The sequence below is a fragment of the Vicia villosa genome, linkage group LG1 (assembly GCF_029867415.1).
Source record: "Vicia villosa cultivar HV-30 ecotype Madison, WI linkage group LG1, Vvil1.0, whole genome shotgun sequence".
Lineage (NCBI taxonomy): Eukaryota > Viridiplantae > Streptophyta > Magnoliopsida > Fabales > Fabaceae > Vicia > Vicia villosa.
This window is the reverse complement of record NC_081180.1, coordinates 87,911,743-87,922,300: the sequence shown is the minus strand read 5'-3', so window position 1 is coordinate 87,922,300 and position 10,558 is coordinate 87,911,743. Positions and strand designations below refer to the sequence as shown.

The 10,558-nt window shown below is 33.5% G+C and overlaps 1 protein-coding gene and 1 pseudogene across 2 annotated transcripts; both read right to left on the bottom strand.

Annotated features, from left to right (window-relative positions):
- Positions 1–2,511: 2,511 nt before the first annotated feature.
- Positions 2,512–3,361, bottom strand: LOC131611597 (photosystem I reaction center subunit II, chloroplastic-like; annotated as a pseudogene).
- Positions 3,362–3,873: 512 nt separating this feature from the next.
- LOC131643460 (linoleate 9S-lipoxygenase 5) lies at positions 3,874–9,558 on the bottom strand. 2 transcript variants are annotated; one of them, XM_058913679.1, is made up of 9 exons: positions 9,540–9,558; positions 9,205–9,399; positions 8,687–8,982; positions 6,695–6,935; positions 6,208–6,546; positions 6,041–6,126; positions 5,843–5,950; positions 4,980–5,548; positions 3,874–4,883 (listed from the first exon to the last, which is right to left on the bottom strand). In XM_058913679.1, exons 2-9 carry the CDS (start codon positions 9,365–9,367, stop codon positions 4,115–4,117), a joined length of 2,571 nt encoding a protein of 856 aa, XP_058769662.1. In that variant the 5' UTR covers positions 9,368–9,399; positions 9,540–9,558; the 3' UTR covers positions 3,874–4,114. The 2 variants fall into 2 exon arrangements, with proteins under 2 accessions (XP_058769662.1, XP_058769661.1); XM_058913678.1 differs by lacking the exon at positions 9,540–9,558 and having other exon boundaries at positions 9,205–9,526.
- Between the last annotated feature and the right edge of the window lie 1,000 nt (positions 9,559–10,558).

The following is a 10,558-nucleotide window of genomic DNA, read 5'->3' as shown; positions in this document are numbered from 1 at the left end:
CTTGTAAAACGAGACCATGCAGTCATCAAAATAATTGCATATCCTCATATCTCCAGGAACCAGGAGGGCCAACCACTTTGAAGTATCACCAACCACGATTTCAACATCTTTCAAGGTGGCCTCAGTGCTCAGAGCCGAAAAAGTTTCTGCTATCGTTGCATCTACCCGATCGTACATCGACGCTCTTGACTAACATTGAAGAATTAAATGTTCCAACACCTTAGCATGGCCAGGCTCATAACCTAGGATATGCACGCGAGTCCGAATGATCTTTAATAAGGTCCCTCCTTTGCAAATTAACTTGTATGCCCTTTTCAGACAACACAGGGGGGCATAAGTACCTCGGTGTGATTGATTCTCCCGTTGACATTTGAAATAAGGGAATCTAATGATCCGGAAGAAGAAGTATCTCCTTCCAAGAAAGTCTCCAACATCCCTTTTGACCTAGAATCGTCAAATATGATTATAACCGTTTGTCCTACGCGATCGCTACTAAAAGACGGACGAAGAGAAGTATGGGATGACACATATGAGATTTCCACTTTAGAATCCCTCACGGAGTCAACATTATTTATCGCTCATTTTGCCGAGATAAAATAGGAGATGCTGAAAAGCATGAATGAGAAAGGCCATTTATTAAAGAAGGTTGAGGAAGCAAGAAGACTGAAAAAGGGCGAAGCTTTGAGAAAAGCTCTAAATCGCCTCTAATGATATTCTCAAGAGGAAGAAACAGAGACGTTTTCCCTAAAAAAACAACTTAAAGCTTAAAGCTAAAAGCTAAAAAGTTGCGAAAACTTTCAAATATTCAACTTATTCTATTTATAAACAGAGATTACAATATCAACGACTAGAATTCCACTCATGGAAACACGCCAAACTAAAGTGTACTTAAGCCTCTTTGAGTTGCGCCACACCATATCGTATCATGTCATCGCATGTGTCAGAAGTGAGTGACGAAGCATCTATGTGATGGTACCGTATTAAATGCACCTATTCCCATGACTTTTTCAAAACTAATCCCAAGCGATTCAATTCTATTCCATCCCGGACTATGACATGGAGGCTGATCAATGCAACTTAAGACTTTCTCCGGCTCCTTCAGTGGCTGACAAAACCTTGGAGAAACTGTTATGGACCGGCCAAATACCTAATTGACTAAGGCCCAATCCATCTCCAAGCCACTCTATTCGACCCAGAATATAAAAATAGTTCACACATGATGAGAAGGTACACAATCTCTAATCTCTAATTTCACTTTACTCATCTTGAATCTTGAACTGACTTGAGTGTTGGAGTGCTAATCATGCAGGTCCATCTCGCACCGCCGTAAAGAAGATCGAAGTCACTGTCCAAAATCAACACTTGTTAACCTCTCATCATTTAGGGTTCCTTAGTAAAGTTGAAACATTGATTTCTGGTTCTTAAACAAAACAAATTCTATTAAACGTTTTTGTTTCTTGATTGACAAACTCTCGACGTTTCATGTTAATGCATCATAAATTTAAGGAGAGATATTAGATAATAATATTATATACAAGATAGTTTAGTCTTTTTCTATTACATAGATACTATATTGTATCATTATTCTGTATACTTTTATCGTTATAATAATGAAAACCTAAAATCTCTTTTTTTTATTAGCACTCTTTTCTTTTCTTTTTTTATAAGTCTTTTGTCATTTCAAAATTAACTTTTCAACCATTAATAATATCTTAAAATAATCTTAAAGAATTTTTAAGTCTCTTCTACTCATCTATCTTCAAGTTCATTATTATTATTATTTATTAAATTATGTTAAATGTGCTCTAAGGGTTTAAAACTTTAAATTAACAAATTTATCAAAAAAAAATTATATTAATATTTATTAATATTTTAATTAAGTCAAAATACAATTTTTAAAATAAAATGTTTACCTTTAATTTTTACTTAGCATTATCCTTACTTTATTAGTATTAGATTAGAAATAAAAAAGTGGAATTTTAATTTTCCAATTTTAAAAAATTGAATAGAATTAGTCATAGTGAATTGAAAACTTTTAAAATTTAAACTATTAAATAAATAATTAAATATAATAAATGAAATGCTTAATTGAAGGTATTCAACTTTTTATAATATAGTAAGAAGTTGTCATAAGAAACTACAAAGTGTTTTGAATAACATTGTATTTGTAGTTCCAAAGAACCAATTTTAGTTTTATGCTTAGATTTTCAATTCAAACACCTAATTGTAAGATCCTTGAAAGATATCCAGGATGGGAACTATATGTCATTCTCCCTTATGTTACACTCTATCTGTTTCATTATGTCTCATCAATCATAACATAACATAAACCAGAAGAGTATGAATCACATCTCTTATATATCTATCATTTGTTAAACTGTTAGTTGATATGGAACTTAACCAATTACACTTAAAATCTAAACAAGCTTGATATTTGTATCATTTACTCTAGTACAGGCTTGATGAAAGCAAAAGGAACATTTCAAAACATACTTGTTAACACAACAATCATAAAATCAAGAACCAAAATCACCATTAAGACAAAGGTAAACACTACATAGTTTAACATAACTGACATAAACTAGATCATAACAAAGTACAATACATCATATCAGAGTCTGTTAATGCTGAGCTCACAAATCATATGCTTGTTTGCCAGTAAACTTGACCTCAATAGGACTAGCATTCTTACCAATTGACCTAAAGTTCTGACCACCCCTTGGCGACCAGGGTTCACTTTCTCAGGGTACACACCATCCTTAGGATGTAAATACTGAACTTCCCCATTTGGAAACACTCTATAGAATTGGTACTTGATCTTGTACTTTGATCTTAACCTAGTTCCAAGAGCTAGACACTGTTCTTTCCTTGCAAGTTTGAGAAGATTGGGACCCTCTCTCATGATGGCTACACCACCAGTAGGCATTTCAAAGATTTGTTCTTTTGGTGAATCCCATGTGATAACATAGAATTCCTCCACTTGGGCCTTCCGCAAAAGGCCTCCTGTGCTGCCACCGAAGATTGGGGAGGGTGTGGTTGGGTCTAGCTCAGGTGGGGTGAAGCCAGCTGGTGCTTCTTCCTTTGCTGGTATTTGAGTTTTTGTTGCTTTCTTAGTTGCTGATGTTCTAATGTTTCTTGAAATTGTGAGGTTGAGAGGCTTGGGGTTGGTGAAAGATAAGGTGGGTGATTGTTTCCATGGCACGGAGACATAGTCATTGGGTTTGGGATTAGAGAGAGGTGGGGTGAAGAGGGAGGTTTGAGTTGCCATGGCCATGATGGGTTGAATACAAAGGTTGTTTGGAATATAGGGTTTGTGAAATATCAATATTCAACAAGGAACAAAGAAAAGCTAGCAAAGTAGTTAAGAATTTGGAAGGGATCAATTTTGGATGAGTGCTGTGGATGTGGATAAGATTATATGATGACATGGACCAACTAGAGTGTGTGATTTTGATTGCATGTCTCACAAAAAGGCTCACAACTCTTACTCATGAAACTAGATAGAATGGTTTTGACCTATTCTTTGGCATTGTATGAGATATTTTTATTCTTCAATTTGAAGTGAACTTACCTAAGTCTTGGTTATAGGAAAGACTAAATTAGACATGGTTATAATAAACATTACTTAAATGCTTTGAATTTAATCTCGATTCTTTACATTATTTTCTTAAGAGCAGTACAATACTCAAATATGACATTTTCTTTAGACAGAGGGAGTTTTTTTAAGTTGTTCAAAAATGTATATTTTCATACAGCAATATATTTTTCTTGTTCCTAAGTTTTTAATTCATGTGTGATTTTTTAAGAATTCAATGGCAATACATTTCACCTTGGCATAAAAAGATCATAGCAATACATGAATAATAATCAGGGTAGGCCTAAGCAAATAATTTATTCTTAATAAAGACAGACACACATGTACTAGACACACGTTGACGCATCCACACCGATAATAAAGACAGACACATGTGTCAAAGTCGTCCAGACCTATCTTTAATCTGAAGTAACAGTACTGCATAGTTTATTCACCATCCAAATCCAAACCCCTAAGTTTGATACATAATAAATAACAAGAATTCAATGAGGGGATACTACCAAGCTGAGAAGAGTTCTTTCAGATGGATATACTATTAGGAATTCCCTTTCCAGTGAGTCCACCCTCCCTAGAATAATCAGAGGTGTTGGGAAACAGAAGGGTATAAGGCAATTTCACAGGCCCGTTTCTGTTCTTCAAACTTGGGTCCTTGTTCCTTTTCATGATATTATTCTCAATCTCCAACAGCTTCTGCGAAAATCGCTTGAATGCTGCCAATGGTTCAGCATCTAAAGTCCAGTCAGGGTCTACTGTCTGTCCAAGGTAAACTTCCTCAGTCGAATGCCTAGACAGAACTTCTATCAATGACACACCAAGTAGAGTTTGAAACTGAGCTGTGATTGTTTTCAAGAATGCTAATTCCGGGTCAAACTCAAGTTCTTCATACTCTGGCGTACCCGGCTCGGGCATGAACCTGCGACTAACCGTTGGACGATTAGGTAAGTAACCCGCGTAAGGATACTGTCCAAAGTTCACTGCTGCATGAAAAGCAGAAGCCACCCATATGATAATAGTGCATGATTGAATGAGCTCAATTCTTGTCTTCATTTGTGGCCACCATGACTTATCTTTCAAGTCACCATGACCCTCGTTGCGAACTTCTTTCCACCAGCGTTGTAGTTCATAGTCATTCTCAACCATGTCATCAGATGTATAGTAGAACTTACAATACTCACTCACCCAAGTTTCAATTGCATCCCAAATTTCCAACCCATCGACAGCAAAAGGATAGTCTTCTATCAGAAGTTTGAGTCCATGAGGACTATTTGAATCTCGAACTGCTATCCCTCTGAAAATTTCAGTGAGATATAATTACAATTTTACTTCGATAAATTGGACTATAATAGTCAATACAAGTAATTTTTGTTTATAATTTTGAACTTACCTCTTGAGTAGATTTGCAGGCAACGCCTGCTCGGTGAACACCCAATTTTTATATACAACAGCGGACATTTCCAAGGCGTATTTACCGGGGAAAACTGTTCTCTCTAGTACACCTCCAGCATTGATAAGTGTATGTCTAGCTAATGCATTTATATGCATTGTATCCTTGAAGTGTGGCTTCAAAAGCTTATGAACTGGATGAAGAAGACTCAGTTGTCTGTTTGTAGCTATTATAAATGGTTCAATCACTGCATGAGTATATAACCAATGGCTAACTAGTTGATGATATCCTGAGTCATTCACAGCAGCATATGCTTTAGCCAACTGCCAAATTGTGGCAGCTACTCCTTCTTGTGATGGAGTGAAAACTTTACTCACAGCTCCATGTTGTTCACCTTGTGGATGAGGTAAGCTTAATTCAATAGCCAGTGGCTTCAATGTTCCATCTTCTTGTAGAAATAGAACTGTTCTGGTAGCATAAGTCTTAGTGTTGGTAGAGTTTATTCTAGTTAGGTATGGCATTAAAGCATCATGATGGTCTAATATATATAGTTTATTCCTTTGAATAGCCTGCAACATAAAGAAACTCAATTTATGTTATAGATATTGATTATAGCATTCAACATGAATTTGGCTTCATTTCAGGGCCGTCTTTAACGGCGTGCAAGGCGGACTATCGCATAAGGGCCAAATTTTTGCCCGGTTGAACCATGGTTTAAAAGAGCCTAAAAAATGTTGTCACGATTAAACTTTAGAAATATAGGACCCTACACCGGTATCTGAAAACTTGAGACGGCCCTGCTTCATTTCTTATTTCTTAGAACTATAGTCAATGAATAAGTGAATTTTGATCAATATTAGTACCTCATCTATTGTGAACCCATCTAAACTATATGCTATGTGCTTTTCTTGGATGGAACTGTTTTGGTCTCCATAGACACTAGGATCCAGCTTGCTTGCTGGAGGAAATTCCTACATGATGTAGCACACAAGTACATCAATTTTTGAAAAAATATTTTTGTTTTCGTTTCCTAATTATACTTTAAATTATAAAACTGTTACTTGGAGACGACGGATGATAACAGGGTTAACTCCGGCAAGCATTTCTCTTGCAAACTCCTCGTCGGTCCTCCATGCAGTCTTACTAGCTACAAAATATATCCAATATTAGCTCGCAAAAAACAATATCAATGATTACATCCTATTGAAGTTAGATTAAATTGTTCTACCTTTGATCACATCAGGCACTGGGAATTTGAGGAATTTCTCACCATCATTCCTAACAAGTTCCCTAAGAATCTCATAAGGAATAAGTTCTCTAATCTTACTCTGCAAAGCTCCACTTGGGAGCTTAAAACTTCCCTCATAAATATCAAGCACATCTTCAAAAGTGTCAAACTCATTAATAGTTTTGTCACAGAGAGATTTAAGCTCCGGAAGCAAAACCTGAGCAACTGATTTGAGTGCATAAGCTAGAAAGTCCGAAAACTTTACATGGCCAAACTGTTCATCTCTTGGTACATAAACATTTAGATTCAAGAGATGCAGTCTTGACTCAGTTTTAGGATCTGGAACAATGACACAATGAATCAGATCAACAATGAGTCTTTACCTATAAAGCACAGACATAGACACTACACTGATAATAATTTGAAAAAATAAATAAATTGGACGTAATCACAAATGCCGTGTCTGTGTCTATGTCCAAATTCTAACCTGTTTTGGTATGTGGACGACTAGTTCTTCCTCGACGCGGATAAGGAAACTGCTGTGATCCTCCGATAACGGGACGTGCATAATCTGGACCATCATCTGGAGTTCCTAAGTCATTGTAACATGCATAGTCATATACTCTATCCCACTCATTGAGTTTTCCAACTCCTTTACCACGGAGGGCTGCAAGTTCTTCTTCTCTCAACTTGCGCAGTGGCTCTGGTGTTTCACATGGAAGGTAAGCCTAATCACAAAACCAGCTTCTTTAAGATTATTGACTTGAGAATAAAAAATAATGACTTGAGAATGATGCATATTAGTTAAGAGATACAATTAGAAGAAAAGAATAATATTATACTGAAGTGAATTGACAAATTAATCTTTGAGATTGTAGTATGATCAAAATAATCCCTCAATTTTCAAAATTGGCAAATACCTTCTAGAAATTAAAAATGTCATTAAAAATTATTCTTTTGTTAAATTTTGTTGTAAGATGTTATGATCTGGTAAGTTAACTTGACATATATATCACATTGCACATTGATCTCACATTAATGTCAGTTAATTACCGTCTAATTTAATTATGAAATTTATGTCATACCAAAAAAATAATGCTTGGTCAGGGCATGTGCCTCCGTAGCACGAGTCGGATTAGTCGATCTATTATGTAGGTCGGAACCGGTGCGAAAGAAAAAAAAAACAAAAAAGAAAATAGGTTCATGCCATGGAGTTATGAAAAAGGAGATTAAGAAAATGAATCAAATTATTAGTCAATTTGGTTTATGTCTAGGAGGTTGTTGATCATAGAAACCATATACTCTCTTCATTCTCTTTTATAAACAAAATTTACATTTTAGATTCATTCAATAAATAATATATCTAGTCTATATGTAGTCCAAATACAATAAACCTAAAAAAAAAAAATTATTTTAAAAGAAAATGGCGGGAGTATTTATTTTGATGAAGTAGTATTAAATAGGTCAATAAGACTTATACTTAATTTTTAGGGTAATGCTAACGAGTGCCTCAGGGGCACTGGTTAAGAGATTAAAAAGGTAAGTTGAACATTATTTAATAAAGTAAAAAGACAAATCTGTTACCTAAAATATATGTAATCAATGCATGAAAACATAGATAATTAACATTTTTTAAAGAATATTGTGTATATTCAATGCATTGAATATACATATTTTCTTTATTAGGAATGCTTAACCAGTGCCCCTGGGGCACTCGTTAGCATGACCCTACTTTTTATTATGATAGAATGTCTAAAGAAATTTTGAAGAAAGTCTTGGAATTATGTCATGCAATTGGATGTACATGTACTTTTATTAATCAAATATGTCATGCAATTGGATGTACATGTACTTTTATTAATTGATTTAAAGTTAGAGTTTGAATTATAATAAATTTTTAAAGATTGAATTTGACCAATTATTTATGATTGATTTTTCTATTTATTTAGTTTAGCCTTTTAAGAAATATATTGTGACCTTAAGACATACTATTTAAATAATTAATTTTATTTATTTTAAATAGATTATACAGTATTTTATATATTATTTAGTTTGTTTTCTAATAGATATACATATTGACCTATCAAATTTTATAGTTTTTTAATAGTTTAAGTCAGACTTATTAAATTAAATATATTTTATAAAATTTAAATTTAACTTATTCATTAAAGAAATTAAATCATCTTAAAAATTACAGGCCAAATGGCATGACAGTGGAGTGGGCTCTTCAAGAGTGGTTATTTACCAATGCTATTTATTTCAATTTACCACACATCCTCCAAATATTTATATTTTATTATTTTTATAATAACTTTCTGTTATCACTTTATTTTGGCAAAGGTAGACCCCAATTTAGCTGTCAAAACAGGCTTTACTTTTGCAAAGTGAATAATACATTAATACATCATGAATAAAAAACAATAATAAGTTTGACATTGTACCATAATATAACTTTATTCATTATCAAGAAATGAATTACCTTGTTGGCAAAGAAAAGACGGTCACGTGTATAACGTTGAGCAGGGTAAACCCAAGAGTTGCAAACAAAAGTTACAGGACCATGTCCTGGAATGTCTTCAATGGTAAATGTCTTCAGGTAAAATTGACTATGGTGATTATTTCTGATTTTGAAGGCACCAGGAACTCCCATTTTCTCATGATCCCAATCAAATGTTACTGAAAATTCTGTGTCTGATGCTCTTGTCAATGATGTAATGCTTGAAATCCATTTCTCCAAGTACGCCACTTCTCCATGTTTTCCTTGCAGTCCTTTTGCTAATAACAGCACACCCAAAAATATTGATTATTACTATTATTTTTCTTATGAAACACGGCCACCAGAAACACATAATAAAGATACTAACATTGTCAATACAAGATAATAATTAAAAAAAAAAATTAAACGTTATCATAAGTGTTAGTGTCGGTTTCACACTGACACATACATAATACTATGTAATAACCTATGGTGAAATGAAGTTAGGAGAGTGAGAAAACCTGGATCAGGAGTAGTAGCACTAATGAGCTGAATAGAGACACCTTTGCCTAAAAACTCATGAATACGATCAAGAACATTGGCTTTGATATCATGAAAATCCAACAAGCTCTTCTTCAGTAAAACCACTTTTCCTTTAACACTTTTTTTGTGATCCATCTCCATATATTGTTCTTCTTGCTATCAAATTCCAAACACTACTTTCAATACAAGTGCATTAGTACAAATAGGAAATATTAAAAAGTGGTACAGATATTACTTATTAGAGGTATGTAGTATTGTAGGAAAAAGATAAGGTATTTAAGCAGTTTGAGGAGGGAAAGGAACAAAGACAAACCTTGTTTTCCTAGTTGCTTTTGCTTATACTACATGTAAAAGAAGTTTTGTTATATAAGATTTTTCATATTCTATTTTAATACAAAAAAGTTTTGTTATATAAGACACATGGCTTGTTTTGATTGGTTGTTAGGTTTGGAAAAAAGAAACAGAGTTGAAAGGTGGGACCCACACGGGTTATCCCTTTAGCCATGCACAATCAAAGAATGTGATTCAGCATGAGTATTGTATGGCCAAATATCACATCATAGAACTGTACTAGTGTCCAGGTTGGATCCAAAACAAGTTAGAGCATCTCCAATGGTGCAACCCATTTTTGGGTTCTTTATGGGTCCTACTAGCCACATCATCTTAAAATAATTTTTATAATTTTTATTTTAATTATATAATTCTAAAAAGTTATTATTGGGCCCACAACTTTACCTCATAAACTAATTTGATTGGGTACCACAATTTTTTCATAGTTGCATTGCAATGCAATGGTACTATGATGTGGCATGTCTAGGTGGAGAACTTATTAGAAGGAACTACCATTGGAGATGGTCTTATATTAGCAAAATTGAGTTTTTGAACCATATGCCCCTAAACTGAAAAAAAAAAAAAAACCCTAAATACCCCATTTGAAATTTATTTTTTCAAAAGTATCTTTTTATCGAACCGTGGTTCTCCTTACCAAATTCAGCGCCAATTACCACTGGACCAACTAATGATTGGTTATTATTTAATATTGAATGGGCAAAGGATAACTTTAATCTTTGAACAAAGAATTTTATTTTATTTATTTATTTTTAAAAAGTATTTTTTTATTATCATTCATATTTTTTATGTTGTTTTTGTTTTATATACTTAATGAATTAATTTAATTTAGTAACAAATAAAAATTTATTTTAAAATTTTTAAAATTATTTTTATCAATTATTTGTTTCCTTTTAAAATAAATAATATTTTAAGGTTTTAAAAAATAGGATAAAATACACTTTTGATCATCTTATTATGTGTTTTTAATTTTTTGGGCCCCCT

Excerpts from the sequence above, each read along its gene's own strand:
- LOC131643460 (XM_058913679.1), bottom strand. The coding sequence starts at position 9,367 with ATGGAGATGGATCACAAAAAAAGTGTTAAAGGAAAAGTGGTTTTACTG. Across the intron at positions 6,127-6,207 it reads AGTGCCTGATGTGATCAAAG|CTAGTAAGACTGCATGGAGG; the intron begins GTAGAACAATTT and ends TATATTTTGTAG. Across the intron at positions 5,951-6,040 it reads TTATCATCCGTCGTCTCCAA|GAATTTCCTCCAGCAAGCAA; the intron begins GTAACAGTTTTA and ends TACATCATGTAG.